General features: G+C 43.6%; 2 protein-coding genes across 2 annotated transcripts; one reads left to right on the top strand and one right to left on the bottom strand.

Annotated features, from left to right (window-relative positions):
- Nucleotides 1-467: 467 nt before the first annotated feature.
- On the bottom strand, nt 468-5,568 carry shisa3 (shisa family member 3). The gene is made up of 2 exons (XM_064955743.1): nt 4,691-5,568; nt 468-1,416 (listed from the first exon to the last, which is right to left on the bottom strand). The coding sequence occupies exons 1-2, from the start codon at nt 4,959-4,961 to the stop codon at nt 842-844; spliced, it is 846 nt and encodes a 281-aa protein (XP_064811815.1). The 5' UTR covers nt 4,962-5,568; the 3' UTR covers nt 468-841.
- Nucleotides 5,569-8,911: 3,343 nt separating this feature from the next.
- LOC135527094 (BEN domain-containing protein 4-like) lies at nt 8,912-24,562 on the top strand. Its single transcript, XM_064955742.1, has 6 exons — nt 8,912-9,462; nt 13,352-13,948; nt 14,874-14,965; nt 20,079-20,165; nt 21,503-21,743; nt 23,137-24,562. Exons 1-6 carry the CDS (start codon nt 8,949-8,951, stop codon nt 23,367-23,369), a joined length of 1,764 nt encoding a protein of 587 aa, XP_064811814.1. The 5' UTR covers nt 8,912-8,948; the 3' UTR covers nt 23,370-24,562.
- Nucleotides 24,563-26,242: the final 1,680 nt, after the last annotated feature.

Below are 26,242 nucleotides of genomic sequence, written 5' to 3'. Positions count from 1 at the left end.
CATTCCTGTAACTTAGAGTAGGGTTTCCAAAACTTTTTCACTCAGGTTCCCCTTCCAACACCCCTCTGTCACCACCCGCGCATGAGTGCTCCATGTCTATTTCAATGGACACAAGCACTGTTCATGACAAACTCTTCACACCCCTCTTGTTGGTAGATTTTGTATTGTTGCAGTTTTAAAGCTTATATCCTGCAATTCTACACATTTTCCCATGTCTAATGTGTATTCATGTGATATTTGAGTGACAAAAAAATTACAACATCTATGGGCAAAAAGAAAACATTAGCTGACATTGACTAGTTCATGTGGACATTTCTGATAAAGAGCTCTCTAAATAATGCAATGACTGACATGACAAGAGGAACTGATGATGCACTTCCCAATTTTGAAATTGCACCTTGTGCATTCGACTATTACAACTTTCAAGAGCAAGTTGAAAGCCGCACTGAGTCCCCCCCCGACCCGCACAGTTTGGGAACCACTGACTTAGACAAGACCCATGTATTCAGCTCGACTAGGGAGATTTCTTGTGGTTCATCTTGAGCACCTCCTAACTGTCCTGTCACCCAGTCTCCATTCAACAGGCCAACTGTACTGCACGTCAGAGCAGTCCTCCCCTTAGCCACTGACTGTCTGTCAACACAACACACCAGGCTCATGTTCAGTAACGTTCAGTGATTTAAAACGTCTCACAGCGTTAAACAAACTCATTCTGGACAGGTTCAGGTAGTCCCTTCCTAGTTTCGGTCCATTTTCTTCCGTTTGGTGCCTAGTGAACACAACCCTGCTCACATCACACAGTGCCCCTGTAATCCCCCTCCTCATTGCCCGTGGAGCCCCGTCAGCTCTGTCCAAAGTCTGCAAAGCCCTTGACCCCGGAGAAGGGCTCCGGCTGCAGGGGGAAGAAGTATTGCTGGGGCAGCAAGAAGCCCGTGCCCTGGGCCGGGTGTTGGTGCATGGGCTGGTGCAGCTGGGCGTGGGGGTGGGGATGGGGTTGCTGGCTGCCACCTGGCATGCAGGCCGTGGGAGAGGTGTAGGGGGGCGGCGGGGGTGGTGGAAGCAGCGGCTGGGGCATGGAGGGGGAGAAGGATGCAGATGCTGACACCAAGCACCCGTGCTGCTGCTGACCCTGACCTCCGAGGGAGAAGCGGCGCACCGAGCTGCCCCCGCCAGCCGAGCTGGAGCTGGTGGTGGCCGTGCTGGACTGGCGCGAGGGGGTGCGCAGGCTGGGTGGCGCAGTGGTCAGGATCATGGGGATGGTCTCGGTCTGGCAGCTGCGCAGAGGGAAACGGATAGGCTGCTGTGTTGGCTGCTTGGGCCGCAGGCAGGTGCAGCAGTAGACAGCAACCAAGGAGCCCACCACCACGAAGGCCACGAAGATGGAGCCCACCATCAGGAAGGGCACATAGATGGGCTCTGCAAGGAGGAACAGGTGTTGGAATACTTGAAAACGTTAATTTGAATACCTGTTTGAATACTTAAATTCATAATTTAACCTTTCGGTAATCACAGATCTGAATACTGGTTTGATTTGTGAAGGTAATAGGGTGGTAACATTGCTTACCCCATCAATCACTTACAGACCTGTGCTAAGCTCATGGAAACAGGGCCAACAAGAAGTGGAGTTCATAGTTAATAAACCTATGTGGAGTCAGTGAACATATGTGTGATACCAAGTGTGCATAATAAACTGTATTGCAAATGTGTACAGACCTACAGTTGAAGTCGGAAGTTTACATACACCAAACTCCGTTTTTCACAATTCCTGCATTTAATCCTAGTAAAAATTCCATGTCAACACGCTGACCAGACCGGACACATCGCGTGTGCAAGCGTTCAGGTAAAATAACAACTCAATGTTTATATCCCAGGAAAAATTAGCTAGCAACAGCAAGCTAGCTAAATAGGACAAATTAGCTAGCAAGTGCAAGCTAGCGAGCTAAATTGCCATAAATGTTTAATGCTTTTTTGATCTGTCCCCAAATTAATATAATTGGTTCAGAGTTTGTTTTGATATTTTAACCTGCGTGTCGTGATCGCGTTTGGTGTAGGGGGACAAAATTAATTTCGGCACGATGGCGCACACGCACAGCCGGTTTGGGTTCCGTGTCAGTCAGTTTGGATCACCACTTTATTTTCAGAATGTGAAATGTCAGAATAATAGTCGAGAGAAGGATTTATTTCAGCTTTTATTTATTTCATCACATTCCCAGTGGGTCAGAAGTTTACATACACTCAATTAGTATTTGGTAGCATTGCCTTTAAATTGTTTAACTTGGGTCAAACATTTTGGGTAGCCTTCGACAAGCTTCCCACAAAAAGTTGGGTGAATTTTGACCCATTCCTCCTGACAGAGCTGGTGTAACTAAGTCAGGTTTGTAGGCCTCCTTGCTTGTACACACTTTTTCAATTCTACCTACAAATTTTCTACAAGATTGAGGTCAGGGCTTTGTGATGGCCACTCCAATACCTTGACTTTGTTGTCCTTAAGCTATTTTGCCACAACTTTAGAAGTATGCTTGGGGTCATTGTCCATTTGGAAGACTCATTTGCGACCAAGCTTTAATTTCCTGACTGATGTCTTGAGATGTTGCTTCAATATATCCACATAATTTTCCTACCTCATAATGCCATCTATTTTGTGAGATGCACAAGTCCCTCCTGCAGCAAAGCAAACCCACAACATCATGCTGCCACCCCCATGCTTTACAGTTGGGATGGTGTTCTTCGGCATGTAAACAAATGTTGGAAAAATGAGTTGTGTCATGAGCAAATTAGATGTCCTAACCGACTTGTCAAAGCTATAGTTGGTTAACAAGATATTTGTGGAGTGGTTGAAAAACGAGTTTTAATGACTCCAACCTAAGTGTATGTAAACTTCCGACTTCAACTGTATGTTCTCTTTCTGTTTTCTACAGAATCCAGGTGTACACCTTTTAAATGGAGGGGGATTCAGGAGAAAGGACATTTTAGAAGACAAAGGTGAAATGTTACTCTTTTACTCATCCTTTCCTAAATCCCCTTAATATACAGTATTTCTTTACATTAACTCACAAGACCATTTTTTATTGTTGCAAAGCATATTTTCAATAGCCCATTTTAATGTCATACTGGTAGTAAACGTTTGCACGATATAATGTAAGTCGGCCACTGAGGTGAATTATACAATACAATGCAGTGCTGCAAAAAAAGAAACATCTGCTACTAGAACAGTAAGCAAGTACAGTTAGGCTGTCAATACAATGTATTCAAACTGTTAAAAGGCATGTTTATACTATATTTTTTAAATTTCATGTAACCAACATCCACCAACAAAACCATCTGTTTTGTAGTTATTAATAGCCTTCTATTTCTTGGGTGTTGTTGAGTAATTGTCTTTATATTAATTGTTTTAAGCCTGAATTGGACTATGCAACAGTTACTGCGAATATTCTTAAAATAATTTAACATAAGCATTTTTGTCTGAATACATCTTTCCAAAACTTAGATTAAATGTTCAGATTACAGTTTAAAATGGCAATTGGCGCCAAGGGAAGGAAATCATTTGAAGATAATTTATTTTCATTAAAAAATGGAAATTGTATTGACTACACCAGCTGAGGCTTCGCAACACTGGAGACAAATTATTTTGACATTTGGTGAAATTAGTTAAATGTAAGTCTAGATTCTGTTTAATTCCATAAATGGTATACATTTTGAACTAATGATGAATAATTCCCCGAATAAGCATATTTTATGTGAATGAAAGCTCTTGTTTTAAATTGGTAATTAATTATAAGCTAATAACCTCTACTACACAGGCATGCCAAAATATTGTGAAGTATAGTGAAATAGCCTAAGGTATCAAATACACACTCTGGTGCATGATTGTTTCAACGTTGCATGGTTTATATAGGGCCTTGTGGTCAAACTCCATCCACTTATTTTCACATAGGTCTGGGGTAGTATCACACAATGTTTTTTCTTGCATATCGTGTAACTCGAGGAATGCATGGTGACACTCTCCAGGTGTATCACATGCCCACAATGTACCTAACCTGAGGTCAAATGAAGCCCAAGCCAAAAAAACAGGTGCCCCACATGCATGGAATTGGAGCTGCCTAGTGCTTTTTCTTTGTAAATCAAGATAGGCTGTAATTTCTGCATCTTGATAGAGCAATTACGTTGTTATAACTCAATGAAAAGTTACTTTCAGTGCTTATGTTAGGTTTCAAAATGACAAGATCCATTTTAATGAGATTATTTGTACAATATGCTTATGAAAACAAAATGTAGGCCTTGATAAATGAAATATAATAGCATTTTTGTCTTCTAAATTATTTTTTCAAATAGGACAAACGATTATGTATTTATATGTTATATTTCATCTTAATATAGACTAATTTAAACCGATTGAAAACAAAAACTTTTATAATGAAATACATTATGCTATGCCTACATGCCTGGCAGTGACCTGAAGAGGCTGAATGGTGACAAACATGAATGTTGAGTGACATGGCTCGTTAAAAGCGTGTCGAGATGCCATTTTTTTTTAAATATTTCACTATATAAAATCTGTATTAAACCTTTGAAATCTTTGAATGTTATATAATAACAACACTCCAAAGTTTAGTGTTTTGCATTGAAGTTAATTGTGCTTTAACTTGTCCTCTCCTCCCAGGCTCGGCATGCTTTGGAAGTCTAAACTTACGCGCTGCAAACTCCGTGTTCTCCTGTTCTCTGTCGTTCGTACAGCTTCCCTGGTCCAGCCGTGCGTCCACGGCCGCGCAACAGTACCGCAGGGAACAAGACCCGCAGCACACGGTTGCGTCCATGGTGTCAAAGTCCTCCGGACACTGAAAGCCCTCGTGGTAATTTCCATTACTGTCCAGCCACCCATGGCAGTACTCTCCTTGTGCGTCTGATATCCGTAGATTCCAGGTCAGGTACCCCAGCATGAGATAGTTTAGCAGGCGCACCATCACGACAACACTTTATTAGCAGCCCAGTAGCCTACGCACTATTCTTTATCTCTTGCGTTGTCTTTGCATTTAAACATTTGCATGATGAATGCGGTTTGAAACAATCCCCCGGTTGAAACCATCAACTGGTTCAATTGGATGGAATTGTCATCATTCGTTTGATTTTAATTTAACCATACGAATACTTTTGCATTTAAGTTTATGTTTGCATTTCCATCCATTGGGCATATAATCTCCTCAACCAAAGTCGATCCCGTATCAGGTCACAGGTGTAAAATAAAGTTTAACTGAACTCTCACGGTTGTCCAAATGAATGACTGTTTCTCTCCCCTCAAAATGTCATTATTGCACAGGCAAAACACATCAGAAATATAACTAGCCAAGAGTGTATCCGAACTTTACCCAAACCTTTCTTATCTTCACTGCGTAATTTATGAAACGAGAAAAAATTGTGTACTTTCTTAATCCAAGTTGTTGTTCAAATCGGTGAAGACGACGTGCTATGGATGGCTACGGTAGTCTTGTGTCCAGCCTCATTTGAAATCTGCTGCTTTTTTTTGACCGACTCAGTAGGCGCGCACGCATCTCTTTGACCACCAGACGTGCGCATTCATGATGGTGTGGTCGCTTTTGCGTCCCGACGCGGAAAGAAGCCTATCGCAAAGTGATGCTGAGAGGACATAGGCTTCAGTAGTCATGCGTGCCCTTATCTGTCCTTATCAAATCAGCTCCAAGTGATTTTAATTTTGGAAATCTGTTCCAAAGTATTCCCACGCATAATGGAGATATAATGTATATGTGATCATATGAAAATGTAAGCAAGGTTTGAAATGATTATGTTTTAGTCTAATGTTATATCTGTTTGGGGTTCTTGCCATCAATTTGCAGTCTACAAATAATTTGTAATTATGTTCCAGCCCCCTGACCATCCGCTCAGCCCGCGACTGAATCTAGTTGATGATCCCCGGTCTTTAATTTCCAATAGCCTATGCTAGTGACCATTATTTGGTATCTTTATCTTTGTACCCTGTATGAAAAACACATTTAGAAATATATATAATATAGCCTATTCATATTACTAAGAGGAAGTTGTATATGCCCAGGTTAAGGTTTCAGTTGTCTTTTGTTTGCAGCGTAGCTTCAACTCTGTAACTTTCCCTTAAATCGCCAAATTTATTTTGATGTGTCGCCCTCTGGTGGCCTTCAACAACTTTGATTGTCAGTTTATTTTATTGCCGTTTGTGTAGGTTGGATTTATTACTTTATTCGATTAATGGTTTGGTTTTCCTATCTAGAGGAGAATGGATATTCTTCTATACATCTAATAGCTAAATGTAGGCTTGATTAGAGGCTTGATGCACTGTCCTCTCAGCACATGTCAAAACTGCAGACTAAAATTAAATCTAGACTATCGTAATGGCTCCTCTTTCACCCCAGCTGCCAAATTAACCCTGATTCAGATGACCATCCTACCCATACTAGATTACGGAGACATAATTAATAAATCGGCAGGTAAGGGTGCTCTCGAGCGGCTAGATGTTCTTTACCATTCGGCCATCAGATTTTCCACCAATGCTCCTTATATGACACATCGCTGCACTCTATACTGGTCATCTCTGTGTACCCGTCGCACGACCAACTGGTTGATGCTTATTTATAAAAGCGCCTCACTCCCCCCTTTCTGAGATATATACTGTAGCCCTCATCCCCCACATGCAACACCCGTTCTGCCAGTCACATTCTGTTATTAAAGGTCCCCAAAGCACAAACATCCCTGGATCGCTCCTCTTTTCAGTTCGCTGCAGCTAGCGACTGAAACGAGCTGCAACAAACACTCAAACTGGACAGTTTTATCTCAATCTCTTCATTCAAAGACTCAATTATGGACACTTTTACTGACAGTTGTGGCTGCTTTGCGTGATGTATTGTTGTCTCTAGCTTTTTGCCCTTTGTGCTGTTGTCTGTGCCCAATAATGTTTGTAACGTGTTTTGTGTTGCTACCATGCTGAGTTGCTGCCTTGCTATGTTGTCTTAGGTCTCTCTTTATGTAGTGTTGTGTTGTCTCTCTTGTTGTGATGTGTGTTTTGTCCTATATATATATTGTATTTATTTTATTTTTTAAATCTCAGGCCCCATACCCGCAGGAGACCTTTTGGTAGGCCATCATTGTACATAAGAATGTGTTCTTAGCTGACTTGCCTAGTTAAATAAAGGTTAAATAAAAATAAATGAGGAAAGCATACACAGATGGCTTCTCACTGTGATGTCTAGAACCTTAAAGGGTTCTGTGGCTGTCCCCACAGGAGAACCCTTTGAAAAAAACATTTTGGTTCCAGGTGAACCCTTTCTACAGAAGCTACCTGGAACCACCAAGGGTTCTACCTGGAACCACCAAGGGTTCTACCTGGAACCAGAAAGGGTTCCCTACGAGGACAGCCGAATAAACCTTTTGGAACCTTTTCTCTAAGAGTGTATGTAGGCCTATACATTATATTTTTTTGGAGAGAAAAGTAAATCTAAGGAAAACAACAATGACACTTTTATTTTGTATAATTTCCTTCTTTTATTTGTTTGGTCGTATAATAATGGTACGTAGGCCTATGAGAAACGCTGTTGATTAGTGAATTATGAAACATTTTATGGACTGCATTCCTAATGAAAATAATGTACCTTTTACTCCATACATTTTCATTGACACTCAAAAGTACTCGTTACATTTTAAATGCTTAGCAGGACAGGAAAAGTGTCCAATTCACGCACTTATGAAGAGAACATCCCTGTCCATTCCTACTGCTTCTGATCTGGCTGAGTCACGAAACGATTGCTTCGTTTGTAAATTATGTCTGAGTTTTGGGAGTGTTTCTGGCTATCCGTAAATGTAAAAAAAGAAAAATAATAAAATCAAACAATTGTGCCGTCTGGTTTGCCTAATATAAGGAATTTGAAATGATTTATACTTTTACTTTGATACTGAAGTATATTTAAGCAATTACATTTACTTTTGATACTTAAGTATATTTAAAAACAAATACTTTTGACTTTTACTCAGGTAGTATTTTACTGGGTGACTTTTACTTTTTCTTGAGTCATTCTCTATCAAGGTATCTTTACTTTTACTCAAGTATGACTGTTGGGTACTTTTTCCACAACTGATTGTATGTGAACTACTTATAAGACGCAAATTTACAGTTTTTCCTGAACTCACCTCACTTGCGCATAGGGAGGCTTGCGCTACCCGGTGCAGGCACATGCGCAGATTAAATAAACCCATGGAACACGGATTTAAACTGTTTACATGTCCTAATAATTCGAAAGATTGCTCAGAAAACCAGGTGTTTTAATCGGCGTATGCTTACTTCGATTATGACCTTACGGCGATTAAGATAAACAGAGTAAAGGGTTTACATGACTAATGCCCTACTTGGCCTTCTGCTATAATCACTTTAATATCGAATTGTTGGTGTACATGTAAAGGTACACAATCATGCCGTGTTTGGTCTCATGTAGGTTATTTCAAACATTCCAAAAGCCAAACACAACCCAATTAGGCTATCCTATTAATTTTGGCTGTCATTTTTAGAGACACACTTATTTGAGGCCGTTGTCATAGTGAAGGGGTAGCATATTCTCTCTTTACCCAGCTTGTCCTCAGAGGCAAAATGGCGGCTATAGTTTCATCGATATAATTTTGCTTTGAAACTGTATGCTCATGAAGATGATTAGAGACACAATGTACATACAGCGAGGTGTGCAGATCGCGCCTGTATTTCCCGCTTGGCACAATCACTTTTTCACGCGGCGCCCCCCGTCTGGGGATTGGAGCTCTGTCTTGTCAGTAAATTAGCCCACCCTCTGAATATTAAAGTGCACTACTGGGGGGGAAACTGAGCCAGACAGCGAGACGGTGACGAAAAAAATAACCAGTCACCAGACAAGGACGCGACAAGAGCGAGCTCGAGTCACCACTGCGTGTTGAAACTTGCAGTGATGGAGGGGGAAATGCAACCTGCCGACGAGGGTCTCTGCGCCCCAAAGATGTGCAGTCAGCAGCGGGGTCCATACAGCAGCCTCAAGACCTTCCCAAACAAGCGGTTGGTGGGGAAGGCGCGGTTCGACAGACCCACAATGGTCGATATCCCGCTGCTGGGAGACGGAGGCGGTCATCACTACAATCATAATCTCAATCACCATCATCCGTATCAACAACAGTATCAGCAACAGCGGCAGCAGCTCCACCAAACCTCCCTCACCATCAGCAGCAGCAGCCAGTATCTCGCGACACCGCAGCTGCAGCAGCAACAGCGTTTCCCATGCGATAACAGGCCCAGCAGTAGAGCCGCGACATCTACCTCAGCAACAGTGGGGAGTGTGGCGGCAGCATCACTTGGCTTCCAGGAGAGGGTCGGCAGCGGCACCGCGGTGCGCCAGGACCCTAAGTATTCGCCTGGAAAAGCCGCGCTCAACCACGAATCTCCCGACTGCACTTACGGGATAAGCTCAGGTATGTTTTCAAACTTGCTGAGAAAGTGAAATTAGGAAAAGTTTAGCCTTTATTTTAGGAATTAGGTGTTGGACTAGACTAGAGGATGTCTAGGCCTGTTGCCTGTGCGCGTAAATGCAATGCAACCACTGTTAGAAATACATTCTCTGGTTAGTATTACAATCCTTCCCAACACAGAAAAAAGGGTCCCAAAAAGCGTATTCGGCTGTCCTCATAGGATTTTTTTTGGTTGCAGGTATAACTATTTTTGGTTCCAGGTATAACTATTTTTGGTTCCATGTAGAATTCTCTGGGGAAAGGGTTCTACATGGAGCCCAATAGGGTTTAACCTGGAACAAAAAATTGTTCTTCAAAGGGTTCTCCTATGGGGGCAGCTTTTTTTCTATGAGTGTAATAAAACACACATTTTAAAATATGTTGTATGTATTTAGCCATATCCAGACCTTACAAGGTAGGCTATTTGCATGGTTGACCCAAAATGACACAAATGTGTTGTCAAACAACAGTTTTTGGTTAAGGTGTTTTGTATTTTGGACAAAGACAATTATTGATTCACCACAAGTAGGGCCTAGGCCTATTTGAGGTATTATAGGCTAAAATGATACAGATAGCCTAATAAAATAGTCATAGAACAACAAATTAAACCATAATGGCATATCAGTCCAGCAGAGAGTAGTAACTATACACTAAGTGTACAAAACATTAGGAACACCTGCTCTTACCATGTCCTAGACCAACCAGGTGAATCCACTTTACACTGCTGCTACTCGCTGTTTATTATCAGTGGATGCCCCTACCTATGTAACGGATGTGAAATGGCTAGCTAGTTAGCGGTGGTGCGCGCTAAATAGCGTTTCAATCGGTGACGTCACTTGCTCTGAGACCTTGAAGTAGTGGTTCCCCTTGCTCTGCAAGGGGCTTTTGTGGAACGATGGGTAACGATGCTTCATGGGTGACTGTTGTTGATGTGTGCAGAGGGTCCCTGGTTTGCGCCCAGGTATGGGCGAGGGAACGGTCTAAAGTTATACTGTTACACCTACATGTACATATTACCTCAATTACCTTGACTAACCTGTACCCCCGTACATTGACGCTGTACCAGTAACCCCTGTATATATAGCCTTGTTATTTTATTGTGTTACTTTTTTTTACTTTAGTTTATTTAGTCAATATTTTCTTAACTCTTATTTTATGAAAAACTACATTGTTGTTAAGTGCTTGTTTTAAGCATGGTAAGGTCTACACCTGTTGTATTGGTTGCGTGTGACAAAATTTGATTTGATCCCCCCCATATCTCCATCAATCTCTGATCTCTCTATAATTTCCTGTGATAGATATTATGTACTACTGAAAATAAGCAGCCATGACTGAGTAGGCCCACTGTAGGGTCTGTGTGTGCTCAAATGAGTGATAGGGTTGTGCAGTTGCTGAAGTGTGTTTGTGTTTATGTCTGTGTGAATATCCATTGTAATGATGTGCACTGCTTTTGAGCAAAAGCAGGCAAACTGGTTTCTCAAAGGAAGAGTAAGCATAGAAATACACTACACTTCTATTTCTATAGGAACCTTGATCTGCGTCCCAATTGGCACCATATCCCTATTATAGTGCACTACCTTTGACCAGAGCCGGAAGCAGTTTTGTTACTAAATTAAACAGATATCATATTTCCCCCACAGATATAGATCTCCTTATCACTCCACTAGCAGGGGAGGTTGAGCGTCAGTATTCTGAGATTGTTGTTACGCTGACACAGCACTATCTAACTTATACTGTGTTAGCACTGTGCTGTAGCATTAAGCCAAATTGGTATGATACTTGTAATGTCGCCTCATGCCATTATCCAGGGCAGTGACAAAGTACAGGCCTCATACAGTATTACATTCTCTATGGTAGGCCTATAGGCTCCCCTGAACAATCACTACGTTATAACTAACCTGCTCCTATGGTACTGGGGCTTCCAATTTTGTCTTAATTAACAACCCAATTCAAAGCCCAGTTTTACACAGTTATTAGGTATCTGCATTCGATACAGTATGGAACGTTTCACTCCACTGAGCCAACCGAGTTGACCTAAACCAAGCTGTTGTAATTATGCTGAAAAGAACAGCGCATAAAGAAAATAACCGAGCAAGAACGTTTGGGTCAGTTTGGCGCAATAGTACAAAAAGGGTATATATTTTGTTAACCATACGACAAAAGCTAGCCAATACAACTAAGTATTCATGTGATTTAATGATTCCAGTGATAGGAGCACATTTCCCTGGAGGTGACAGTCAGACAGAGGTGGTGTTTCTTTCCCATTCTGCATCCCACAGACAGAAGGAGGAACCCAAGGACGCCAGCCCTGAGATCCACACACAATAAAGCAAATTGCATTTAAAAGCTTTTCCAAAGAGTTGTGATTAAAATAAATGGTGCTCATAAATTTGCCTCTGCGGAGCATGTTGTATTTAATGACATTTTATGAGGCTGTCTCCCCGTGCACACTACCAGGGAGCAAGAGAAGACGGGTGGGTGGGAGGGACGGAGGCATGGGGGATGATATCAGATACATCTCGGCGGGTAAACAAAGACGGCACGCATATTAATAAATGCGACACATCTGCGCCAGGCCGATAGACACGTCTCAGCGGCTGCCAGAGTGCCGGGCCTCCCGCCCAGTTGCAGCGAGGACGCCGTGGGTAGCTGTCTGCGCTCATAATTACCTGCCTTGTCTCTTTGTGTGTGAAGGCAACACATTCGTAATCATTAGAGGAGAGATGTGCAAGATCATCTCATTCCGATGTGCTGAGACTGCTGGGAGAAGGACACAGGGAGAGCTGCTTTTATGAGCTGTTATGGATGATATTATCGCTCAGTAGCATCATAAACCCATTTGTTTGGCTTGGGTGATTATTTAAGCTCAAGAGGAGGAGGAGGAGGGGGGTGGGGGGGCATCAAATATCATCAAATCAAATGCATTTGTCAAAAAGTGCTCAACTGCAACCAAAGCCTATAACCCTCAAAGAGCAAGCACAGGCAACAATGGCAAGGGAAGGACTAGTGTAGGCCTAGATATTGATGTCTGACTCAACCAGCTTCCTTGTACAAGAGTGCCATTGAATGGAGGGAACCTGTACTCGGGTAAAATATGACTCTTGTAGAGAAAGAGGAAGAGCCAGATAGAGGGAGTGAGGGTGGTGAGGGGAGGAAGCCAGAGCAGCGAAGCAGAAACGCCAACACCTGACTGAAGCAGAGAGGTGACTGAGAAAGGGATAAGACTGAAGTAGAGAGGTGACTGAGAAAGGGATAAGACTGAAGCAGAGAGGTGACTGAGAAAGGGATAAGACTGAAGCAGAGAGGTGACTGAGAAAGGGATAAGACTGAAGCAGAGAGGTGACCGAGAAAGGGATAAGACTGAAGCAGAGAGGTGACTGAGAAAGGGATAAGACTGAAGCAGAGAGGTGACTGAGAAAGGGATAAGACTGAAGCAGAGAGGTGACTGAGAAAGGGATAAGACTGAAGCAGAGAGGTGACTGAGAAAGGGATAAGACTGAAGCAGAGAGGTGACTGAGAAAGGGATAAGACTGAAGCAGAGAGGTGACTGAGAAAGGGATAAGACTGAAGCAGAGAGGTGACTGAGAAAGGGATAAGACTGAAGCAGAGAGGTGACCGAGAAAGGGATAAGACTGAAGCAATCCTACTGTAGTATTATGAACAACTAATCTAGTCCACGCTCTTCTGTGTTTAAAAAAAATACATGCTATCAATTCAATGCCAAGTAATCAAGGACTGTGGAAATGTAGAAATGTGTTGATGCCCAACCGTTGACTCCAAAATATGCTGGTTGGCCTTCATGTCATAGTGAACATCTTGGCTATCTTTATCTACTCGCTCTCTGTTCCTCTAGAAAATCGCCTCATCTTGGATGCCTTCGCACAGCAGTGTAGCCGGGTCCTCACTCTTCTCAACAACAACGGCCGGTTTGTGGAGCCTCAAGCTCCTCTGCCCTCCTCCCACATCAAGCAGGAGGACAGCTGCCTCTCTGGACCTGGGGCGGAGTCAAGGCCAGTCGCGGGTCAGGGGGGTAATTACCCCACCCTGGGCACGCCACGTCTTGACGAGAGTGCCACCATCGACCCTGATGATGAAGCCCAGCACAGCCACTGGAGCCAACAACAAACATCCGCCTTCCTGCGCATTTTCACTGAGTCCCTCCAGAGCTATCTGCTCACCGGGAACCAGCAGCCCCATCCCGGCCCGGGCCTCGAGGGAGAGCGATGCCCACCAGCTGAGCCCGAGTCTGGGGGGTCGCCGGGCCACAACCTGGGGGGCTGGAACTCCCCGGCCCCCTCAGATTCGTATGGCCACCCCTCGTCCACCCTGCCGGAGGAGGAAGAGGAGGAGGAGGAGAGCTGCTGCCCTCGCTGTGTGGAGCTGGAGCAGGAGGTGCTGTGTCTGCAGCAGGAGAACGAAGAGCTGCGCAACAAGATGGACAACATACCAGGTACAGTACCGGGGTTTCAGGATCATAGAACCCAGTAAAGGCAGATTCTATAGAAGGCTGTCACCTATAAAAGCATCAAGTTAGACGATGTGCAAATTTTGCTGCCCAAGACAACTCCGTGGATTTGGGTCTTTACCCTGTGACTTGACATAGTATGTCACAATAATGACACAGTGCCAAATGAGGAGGGTAACCATGTGGTGTAGTACCTAACGTTATGTCAAGTTCAAGATTTACAGTGCCCTCTGGAATTTTTTGTTGTTGTTTTGGTTCTGTACTCCAGCACTTTTCTGGGCTCCCGAGTGGCGCAGCAGTCTCAGGCACTTTATCTCAGTGCTAGAGGCGTCACTACAGACCCTGGTTCGATTCCAGGCTGTATCACAACCGGTCGTGATTGGGAGTCCCACAGGGCGGCACACATTTGGCCCAGTGTCGTCCGGGTTAGGGTTTGGCTGGGGTAGGCCATCATTGTAAATAAGAATTTGTTCTTAACTGACTTGCCTAGTTAAATAAAGGGTCAATAAAAATAAATAAAATAAGAAACTTTGGAGAGAAAAGTTTGAGTGAAGTGAATTTGTCCCAATACCTTTGGTTCCCTAAAATGGGGGGGACTATGTACAAAAACTGTTTTAATTTGTAAATGGTTCACCTGATATGGATCAAAATAGCATCAAATTAAAGCTGACAGCCTGCACTTTAACCTCAATAGTCAATAGTCATTGTATCATTTAAAATCCAAAGTGCTGGAGTACAGAGCCAAAACGTGTCACTGTCCCATATCATTTCGGGGGGGGGGGGGGCTGTATTTGACATTTTAGTCATTAAGCAGATGCTCTTATCTAGAGCGACTTAGAGTTAGACACCCCGGACTCGATTTATATATCACATTCTTTCTGTGTCTTTTATAACCCTGATTTCCTTCCAGCTCCCTGCCAGAATGTGCTGGACTTCTTCAAGACTGTTCTCCAGCACCATGACCAGTTTATACAGCCCATGGCAGAGGAACAACTAACAGAGGCAAGAAATCAGTTTGTCTCAAAACACAGACTGTGTCTTTCTAGAAAGAAATACTCTTGGTCTGTTCCAGTTTCTGTCAGGTACTGTACTGTACCTTTTTATGTTTTATCACTAGTCATACTGGCCGTGTCTGAAATCTGTCTTGCTTACTGCATACTGTGTATTAATTGTACTACATACTATATTTAGAACGTATTGTTCAGTAAAAAACGAATGCAGTATGTGCAAATATCAACATACTAAGCTCATCCATACTGAGAATGCGTCATCTAATGTGCAATTGCAATGTTTCCCGCCATTCATTAATTTTGACAGGGAGTCAATGGCCAGGGGCTCTCGGGAGTGGGCTGGGGGTCCAGCCGTGTATCTGGTAACTAGTTGGCTACCTAAAGAGGCTCAAAGCTGCCCACCGTTTACCCGCTTCATTGAATTTCTTCACTTTGAGATGAGGAGCACTGGCTAAACGAGGCTTGTCGTTCGGTTTAGCCACATGTCAGTGTAGTTCTGAGCCTTTTCTGGCTTCCAGACTGGCTGTCAGTCGCCCTGTCTCGTCATCAATGTGCTACGCATTACTTCCCTGGAGAAGAGAGAGCCAAGGGCTGACACTACTAACCGCCGTGCTTCAGCTGGGGTGAGCGGTAATCAGTATTATTTTCACTGCTTGTTTCTGTCCAGCACTTGAGAACACCTAAGGCAACACAAGAGGGATTATTTGGCTAGGAATCGGATGGTAGCGCCCTCGGCCAATATATGAAAGTGTAAGACTGTGTGTTTTGCCAGTGTGAGCGTGTGCGTGATGCTTGTTACCGTACTGTATGTGTGTGAGTATGGGTGGATGTGTGTTGCGAGAGGACGGCACTTATCGTGTCATCCAGTGTTTACTTCCTTCTGTGTGCATGGTCCTCTGAGTCCCCTCTTCCCTTTGATATCTATTGGGCGAGGCCGGTCCCATAGCTGCACTTCGAATTTCTTCACTTTGACATACAGTACATTTAGGCTGATCCAGGGGCCAGGTGAGTTCAACCTAGCTGTTTACCCCCGCAGGACTCTGTTCCATGGAGGGATTCATATTTTCCTGTTTCAATACCGAGAAGAATTCATATTTATCCAGAGAGTCCGGGAAATATGACAAAAATCAGAAGTGCCCATTTAAAGTGTGTTAAACTAAGATATGGTCACTATGCCAGGGTTCTCCGCAAATAAGATTGTCGCTGCGCCACCTTGTCACCTTGATTTTAGGGCAAATTAAACTGATATTCAGTAATGATAGAGGAACTATCTTTGATCGCCAACAACATTGTTTTGAATAGCAAAACTGGCCGTTCATAATGTTCCTCAATTAATTCAGAGCATTTCAGCAGTTGGCTAACTGGACACAGATCTAAATTAGGACACACGGAGTGTACCCCTCGTAGGGCGTTGTCGAATCACACTAACTTTGTAATGGCAGTCCAACAAAAGTCAAATGAACAAAGTTGCTAAGCTTGCTAGATAACCTCCTTCAATGAATGACAGAATATTTAATATAATAAACATATCTTATATTTGGCTAAATCAAGTTGATGATTATACAGATCGATCATGAATAACGGGGAGATAAAGAGTGGAAATAGTTTAAGCATCAAGGTACTATATCTTAACGGGGACCAACTCTGTGAAAACAGTCTCGGGATCCCAGTTACCCATGTTAATCACTAATGGACACATAGCCCGGGTCAGTTACCCTTCTTATCAGATCTTGTCCCGGCCAACCCTTGTATTCCACCATGCTCTGACGGACACATAAGTGGACTCCCGACCACGGTTAGGGTTTTCCTTCTATGAGGTAGGGAGGAATATCAGACCCACTTGCCTGATGTGGTTTAAACACCTTCATCACTCTGTGCCTCTTCGTCGAGCCGATCTACACAATTGACATCTCTCAGCAGATCTATGGAGTAGAGCAGGACTCTTTCTTTTTCCAGCTCTGCGAAGTCCGCCCTTCAAGACCAAGATAGTCCCATGGCTTGCAATACTTAATCGTTAGGAGTAGGCCACTTGCTCAGGGCCCCTCATGAGAAGCCAAACAAGGTGACCCTATCGACTCCCAGCAGCTTGTTAATGATTGATGCAGCAACAGTGATGTAGTATGCAATCTTTTCCGATCTAGCCACCTCGGCGGTGTCAACGGCGTCTTCGTATCGCACTGTAACATCAACCACCAAAGTGGCACCATTTTTCACGAATATCAAGTCTGGTTTCCTTAGTCTCCCATCCAGCGTGGAGATATGTATCTCCTTGATAACGTTCCATCCGTTGCTTTCGGCTTCCGTTACTGATAGGTCACACACCCTGTTGTGCCTATTTATGCGGGCTCCTTGGATCAACTGGCATCGACCCAGTATATGTCAGCAAGATTCATACAGGACTGGAAAGTTCCTCCAAGAGGAATCCTTCTCCGGCCGTCCCCTTTTCAACATCTCCTGAGTAGGATAAACATTTGCCCTCAACTTCAGTCCATTGTTATACTGGCCGAATCCCACTGAGGAGGTAAGCCTAGTTTTGCTGATCTTATCACTGCCAAAGGCCTGTGTCCCCACACCTTGAGTTGACAGGCATATCCATTTTCACATTTCTTCCTGCCTCCAATCACACGGTATTGTTACGGCTTTCTAGGTGGGAAGGAGAGTCGGACCAAAATGCGGCGTGTAGATTGCAATCCATGTTTAATAAACAAACGTAAAACACGAATCAATTACAAACACTACAAAACAAAGAACGTAACGAAAACCGAAACAGCCTATACTAGTGTAAATAAACACAGAACAAGGACATCAGAACCATAAGGACAATCACCCACGAAACACTCAAAGAATATGGCTGCCTAAATATGGTTCCCAATCAGAGACAACGATAAACACCTGCCTCTGATTGAGAACCACTTCAGACAGCCATAGACTTATCTAGAACACCCCACTAAGCTACAATCCCAATACAAAACACACCACATACAAAAACCCATGCCACACCCCTGGCCTGACCAAATAAACGAAGACAAACACAACATACTTCGACCAGTGCGTGACAGGTATTGGGAAATGCAGCGTCACTAAGCCAGTTGTGTTGTTTTCGAGGGAGGGCATCTTTGTGTCACTCTCACCGGCTTGCAGCCATATTCCCTCATCACTCTCACCGGCTTGCAGCCATATTCCCTCATCTGCCGGTGGATCCTTCTGGCCTGGATCGATGTAATCTGGGGGGCCGGCTTCACGATACCTAGACCCCCGTATCGGTGTTTCACATAGAGCAACCCGTTACATGTGCTCATGGGTGGGGGAGCCATTCTTTCACAGCGGTTCTTATCATTCCATCTATTTTGGTCAGGTCGACCCCCTTTAGGTTGCTGTGGTCAGCTCTGTAGATTAGCCTCGGGACAGTGAAAGACCTTCTGAGAAGGTTTTAGCACCGCCCATCCGATCTTGCATATCCAGTCACGAAGTAGCCCAATCAGTTTCGGTTTAACAATGCCTGCCTACGGGTTCACTTGCATTCCAAGATATTTTTAGGATTCCTCAGGCCCAATTAAGTGCAAGTCCTCTCCATTCAGTTTCCAGGATAAACAGTCATTAACCTTGAATGAGGACTTGCCCTTGTCATTACCACCTTTCTCAATTAAGAAACTGTGGCACTTTCTGGGTTGAACTCTCAACTCCATCAGTTGGCAATATTGTTCCAGAATTGCCATGTTTTTTTCCCATACCTTTCACCGAGCTGTTCAACAGTACCAAGTCATCGGCAAAAACTAAAGTGGTAGTCTGGCGGCCTTCTGGTCCGACCCCAGAGCCCTGGCGTTCGAGTGTCTGGACTGAACAGCAGCTGCGACCTTGGATCGTATTGCGGACCAACATGTCAATCATCAAGGATTTCACTCCATCGAGAATGACCCTTGTTACGCTGTTCTCATAGATGCTCCCGATCAACTCCATGATGTGCCGGTCAAGGCCCCTTTACCCAAGAACACCCAGAAGGTGCTCATGCAATGCCGAGTCGAAAGCCTTCACAAAGTCCACAAATACCATGGCTAGGTGTGTACATTGTTTTTTACTCTGTTTGATGAGCTCCTGGAGTGACATACAATTTGTTTTGGGTCGGAAATACAAAGGTATCTGATTGTCTTCGGACCGCTAACTTTTGTTCTTGATTAATGAAAACATTCTTGGCAAAAGCTTTCACTTTTGTCCGTCTTGCACCGGTCCAAGAATTTCACCTCTAGCGGCACAATACGAATGCCCCCCGTCCATCCCTCTTAATCATGGCCCCAGTTCAGAAGAAAAACCCACAAAATAGAACCAAAGTCCTATTCCATTAATCCTAGCTGAGGTATTCAAGTGACCGGGCCTATTTTGAACACAAATGTTTTCGAAGTCAACGCTTTGGACCACACAGGACATTCAATTAGGTGCATCAAGGGAGTACCAAGAGGCAGGGGCTGGGACAGGCGGTCCCAAGATCCAACTATAGGCTTTTTAACTGCAGCAACTTTAAGATACACTTTTGGAGCGTCACCGCCACAAAGGGAGCGCGATCGGCTCAAGGTTATCTAGAGTCACCAAAGGTGAACCGTCTCCGAAAGTGCCTCCACCGATGGAGGCCAATCCACGTTGGGAGCGAGGAACCATTTAGAAGCCGGCCGACGGGGGCCCTCTCAGGTGAATCATGAATTCCAAGAGAGTCCTAGTCACTCCAACCATTTACCTGGGCTTCATTGAATTGAATGAGAGATGGCTTCAGAGGGCCAGGTAGTGTTGGGGGCGTCCCCCAGGGAGGGGAGTCGGAGCAAACCCTGCCAAGGCCGCCAGGGGACGCAACTCCATCCAGCCAGCTCCCTGCCCCAGGGAGATGGGTGGAGAGGGTCAGGGAGGGCTAGGGCTGACCCAGGGAGGACCCCAGCCATACTCATTTCAGAAAAGCTGAAGTGAGTACAGTATGACATCCTTTATATGGCATACTACATTTCTGAAATTTCACATACCATAAAACTTTCTATTTTTGCATACTCAAAATGTCTACTATTTAGAAGCTTAGTATGGGTATTCGGACACGGCCAATGTGTATATTATAGATGTTACATGAGAGATGCAAAATAAGACACCAGGGTGAACTTTTAGATCTAAAGAGCGCTCTATCTCTACAGGAAGAAGAACAGAAAACATTATATGAGGTTTGTGTTTTCAAGATGTGTTTTCTTACTGTATGTAACGGAATGACCCCTCACTTAGTTTGTGTCTTTCTAACGTGCCTTACTCTAATGGGCCTTAAATATCACCTACTCACCTTGGTGGCTTTCTCGGCATGAGAAGCATGAGAAGCGTTGTCGTCCCCACCCCCATCCTAGTTTGTCAGACATTTTGAGACCTCAAAAGTAGTCCACTATTAGAAAGAGTTTCACAATCTGTTATATAGATCCATATAAAATGTGAAATTACCTGGGGCCTATCTTTCCCATTCATGTTTTAATCAAGCATATAGCTAGACCTACACAACAAATGGCATTGGGCATGGACTCCTCTCTGACAGTCTAACACACTTTGATTTTGGAGTAAACAATCACTTAAAAGCCCAGTTAAATAGGAGAGTGGATGTATAGATTTTTTGGGGGATGTTGTCACTGACTCCCCTTAAGTAATGTTGAACTCAGTTGCACAGCAGCTTTATAGATAACACCGAAACTAGTGGCACAAGATGTGAAACTGCCATTCAAATCAGCTTCTCTATTAAGGATGTGAAAATATCATCTTGCAACAGTGTTGCATAACAAGATAAAAATAGGTTCTGTTAAATGGAGAAAAGGTTAATGGACACCACCACCGCCTTTTCCTCAACATTGCAGTTACATCTGGCAATAACTTATTGTTCTATGGGGCAATGGGTTTACAACGATAGGAACTGGTTATTGTTGGTATCAGGTGTATAGCACAATTAATGCTTTAGATTTATCTGAGAAACTAGACTAACTAAAAAATGTCATAGTTCTCCATCACATATTGAGCATGAAGTTAACAACCTTGTTATAACACATGAATGACTGTACTTCTTCTGAATGCTTTGACAGCTTGAATGCACTTTTCAATACCCTGCTAGTGCCCCTCAGGGTTGGGGTCAATTCCATTTCAATTCAGTCAATCAACTGTAATCCAATTCCAATTTTCCTTTTTCGTTTCATTGCTTTTCAATGAGGAAAAAAATGGAAAAGGAATTTCAGTGGACTTTCTGAATTGTCGGAACTGAAATGGAATTGGCCCCAACCCTGGTGGCTCTATGGCAGGGTACTCAGAGCTCATAACTAAGCCGTTCCATTCTCACCAGTTGTGGTTTGTGGCAATTTAAATGGGGGGGACAGGTTCATAGTAATGGCTGAAACTGAATAAATGGAATGGTATCAAACACATGAAAAACATGGTTTTATACCATTCCATTCCAGCCATTATTATGAGTCGTCCTTCCCTCACCTACATCCTGCCATTCTCACCCTCTTCACTTCTTCATACTCCTCCTCAGGGCAGTAAACAGCTCCTGGGGAACTATCCCCTCTTCATCACCAACAAGCAGTGGGATGAGGCAGTCAACTCGTCCAAGAAAGATGGCCGGCGGCTGCTACGCTACCTGATCCGCTTCGTCTTCACTACGGACGAGCTCAAGTACTCGTGCGGCCTGGGCAAGAGGAAACGCTCAGTTCACTCAGGAGAGCCTGGGCCGGAGAGACGGCCCCTCAACCCCGTCAAAGTCACCTGCCTCAGAGGTACTGGCGGCATCTCTACTAAAGAGATGGGTACTACAGCAACATGTATGCTACTAAAGAGATGGGTACTACAGCAACATGTATGCTACTAAAGAGATGGGTACTGCAGCAACATGTATGCTACTAAAGAGATGGGTACTACAGCAACATGTATGCTACTAAAGAGATGGGTACTACAGCAACATGTATGCTACTAAAGAGATGGGTACTACAGCAACATGTATGCTACTAAAGAGATGGGTACTACAGCAACATGTATGCTACTAAAGAGATGGGTACTACAGCAACATGTATGCTACTAAAGAGATGGGTACTACAGCAACATGTATGCTACTAAAGAGATGGGTACTACAGCAACATGTATGCTATTAAAGAGATGGGTACTACAGCAACATGTATGCTACTAAAGAGATGGGTACTACAGCAACATGTATGCTATTAAAGAGATGGGTACTACAGCAACATGTATGCTACTAAAGAGATGGGTACTACAGCAACATGTATGCTACTAAAGAGATGGGTACTACAGCAACATGTATGCTATTAAAGAGATGGGTACTACAGCAACATGTATGCTATTAAAGAGATGGGTACTACAGCAACATGTATGCTACTAAAGAGATGGGTACTACAGCAACATGTATGCTACTAAAGAGATGGGTACTACAGCAACATGTATGCTACTAAAGAGATGGGTACTACAGCAACATGTATGCTACTAAAGAGATGGGTACTACAGCAACATGTATGCTACTAAAGAGATGGGTACTACAGCAACATGTATGCTACTAAAGAGATGGGTACTACAGCAACATGTATGCTACTAAAGAGATGGGTACTACAGCAACATGTATGCTACTAAAGAGATGGTACTACAGCAACATGTATGCTACTAAAGAGATGGGTACTACAGCAACATGTATGCTACTAAAGAGATGGGTACTACAGCAACATGTATGCTACTAAAGAGATGGGTACTACAGCAACATGTATGCTACTAAAGAGATGGGTACTACAGCAACATGTATGCTACTAAAGAGATGGGTACTACAGCAACATGTATGCTATTAAAGAGATGGGTACTACAGCAACATATATGCTATTAAAGAGATGGGTACTACAGCAACATGTATGCTACTAAAGAGATGGGTACTACAGCAACATGTATGCTACTAAAGAGATGGGTACTACAGCAACATGTATGCTCTTAAAGAGATGGGTACAACAGCAACATGTATGATATTAAAGAGATGGGTACTACAGCAACATGTATGCTCTTAAAGAGATGGGTACTACAGCAACTTGTATGCTACTAAAGAGATTGGTGAACAGATGAACAATTGGTGAACAATTTGTTTTTCAATCATAACAAATATTTACTTGTACTCCTCAGAGTTTATCCGAATGCACTGTGCCTCTAACCCGGACTGGTGGATGCCTTCTGAGGAGCAGATCAACAAGGTGTTCAGCGACGCGGTGGGCCATGCTCGCCAGGGTCGGGCCGTGGGCACCTTCCTGGGCAGCAGTGGCAGTAGCACTAGCAGTCTTTACATGGAGGCTTACGACGGGCCCCTGTCACAGGATGAAGTGTACCTGAAGGGCTCTCACAATGGCCAGGGGGATTGAAAGGAGAAGGAATGAAGCCTTGGTCAGGATTCAATCCAAGGTGCGTTATTGAGAAGCACACTAGACAGCCGACAGTGCGCCTTTTTAAAGGCAATTTCACAGAGATCGCATTCATGGTGAACGCTGCAAATGTTGTCTCAAGCGTAAATTACCTTTAAAGGGCACATTGTTGGCTGTTTAGGGCGCTGCTCTACAACACGACTTGGATTTAATCCTAACCACTGTCTTCTAACATGTGGCGTCACTCCTACGCGATGTTAGTCCCTCAACCGAGGTGCTGATGCTGCTGATTTGTCACCACAGATGGTTTGTTTACATAGCAGGTTAGGATAATTAGCGTGGCAGGTTAGGATAATTAGCGTGGCAGGTTAGGATAATTAGCGTGGCAGGTTAGGATAATTAGCGTGGCAGGTTAGGATAATTAGCGTGGCAGGTTAGGATAATTAGCGTGGCAGGTTAGGATAATTAGCGTGGCAGGTTAGGATAATTAGCGTGGCAGGTTAGGATAATTAGCGTGGCAGGTTAGGATAATTAGCGTGGCAGGTTAGGATAATTAGCGTGGCAGGTTAGGATAATTAGCGTGGCAGGTTAGGCTAATTAGCGTGGCAGGTTAGGCTAATTAGCGTGGCAGGTTAGGATAATTAGCGTGGCAGGTTAGGATAATTAGCGTGGCAGGTTAGGATAATTAGCGTGGCAGGTTAGGATAATTAGCGTGGCAGGTTAGGATAATTAGCGTGGCAGGTTAGGATAATTAGCGTGGCAGGTTAGGATAATTCGTGTGGCAGGTTAGGCTAATTAGTGTGGCAGGTTAGGATAATTAGTGTGGCAGGTTAGGATAATTAGTGTGGCAGGTTAGGAAAAGGGTTAGAGTTAGTCTTAGCTACAATGCTAGTTGTAAACAACTGTTGTCCCCGACACGCCCACTAGATGGCGATGTAGGCCTACTCCATCAAGCCACAACAGTAGAATCCTAAACAGACCATCTGTGGTGACAAGTCATCAGTATCATAACACTGGTTCAGACGAAACTAACGCTATCTGACGTAAGATAATGAGGATGAGAATGTTAGAACTGTAAGCCGATCCAACTGGTACTAACCTGCTCTTCTTCCGTAATGCTACAGAGCAGGGCAGGAAAATAACATTCAAACAACATTCAAGAGGAAATAGTCTCCCCATTGAACATTCTAAAACAGCTGTTTTTGGGGCTTATTTTCTTGGGGGGGGGGGGTTCTGCTCAAATGTTCCAATGTTGTAATATGCATTTATTAAGTTACATGAAAGCAGCAGGATGTTGTACAATTCATATTCAACTGTTTGTAAAACTACAATGCTAGTTTTCCCTCAGTCTTCCTTCTGCCATTGCTTTGTGGAAAATGTTAGAAAAGGGTTACATACAGTAATACAGAAATTTGCAAACTAAGGGAGCTACAGCAATCAGTAGGTCTGACTGTAGCTGGGTCATATCCAAATGACAATTAAGACAAATCTAGTGTGTAGTTTTTCAATGAGGATTATAACAGTTTCCTTTTGCCAAGAATATAGAACATTGCCAAGAATATATTGGAATGTACTGTACTATGATGTACTGATTGAGATGGTCGTTATGATATCTGTAATGAGAAGAGAAAATGAAAATGAGACATTATCCTTCCTTGTACAGATAAATTATGTTGGCTACTTTAGACCAAACTCCCTCTTGTATTATGTTCTGGCTGACGCCCAAACCCACGTGGTACACGACACACTGCGCCCCCACTGGTCTAAAGACAGTCTTCAGAAAGTCATATTCCGGTTGTCTCAGAGAGCAGCTACATTGGTTGGTTCTCTGAAACTTTTTCCTGGGGGTTTGAAAAGCCATTAATTGTATTGGAAGGGGGCGGTGCCCGGCGGATGTGTGTGACTGTGCCTGTGGGTGTTTGGGTACGAAAGACAGATGAGAACCAACCAGAAAAAGCACAGCCCATTTCATTATTGACACATCGTGCTGACAACATCAAACAGCCTCCCTCCCCAGACTCAGAGGCCTGGATCTTTGGTATCAGCCAGGCAACTTATGCTAACCAAAGATAATTAAAGTAGACATGCAAGATTTGTGCAACTGTACGATGACTATTGATTGATGGATTGCCATTGATTGTATTTAATCGTGATACATTTCAATTCATTGATGATAAATATTCAAGAGATTGGTGGTAGAGAAAACCACAAAAGCCCAGACTAGTTTGAAACTTTGGAATGATAACCCCACACACACACACACACACACACACACACACACACACACACACACACACACACACACACACACACACACACACACACACACACACACACACACACACACACACACACACACACACACACACACACACACACAGCAAGAAACACTATATTTGAAATGCCTTAAAGGTCCAGTGCAGTCAAAACCGGATGTCCTGTGTTTGATATATATTTCCGCACTAGGAAGTTGGAATAATACTGTGAAATCCTAATAATGCCCTTTTCGTGTAAGAGCTGTTTGAAAAGACTGCCAGAAATGTCAGCCTGTTTTGGTGGGATGGAGTTTTGGCCTGCCTGTTGACATCACCAGGTGGTAAATTAGTTAGACCAATAAGAAAGAGAGTTCCAAATCTCTCTGCCAATAACAGATCGTTTTCTGTTTTCCCCTCCCCACTCAGACCACTCACAGACAGTCTCTTTGCTAAGAAGCTATTTCTGGTTCCTTTTTACCATTTTAATTGAAAACAATCACAGTAAGATACTTAATTGTTACCCTGAAATGATTTGATGTTGAGATAAAATGGCTGCATTGGACCTTTAAGATAAACTTTAACACCCATGTGTATCTCTATAGTTCTGATGACTTAGTT

Source organism: Oncorhynchus masou, chromosome 32 (assembly GCF_036934945.1).
Source record: "Oncorhynchus masou masou isolate Uvic2021 chromosome 32, UVic_Omas_1.1, whole genome shotgun sequence".
NCBI classification, from domain to species: Eukaryota; Metazoa; Chordata; class Actinopteri; order Salmoniformes; family Salmonidae; genus Oncorhynchus; species Oncorhynchus masou.
The sequence above is the reverse complement of the archived record's forward strand: the minus strand, read 5'-3'. Positions and strand labels throughout refer to the sequence as shown.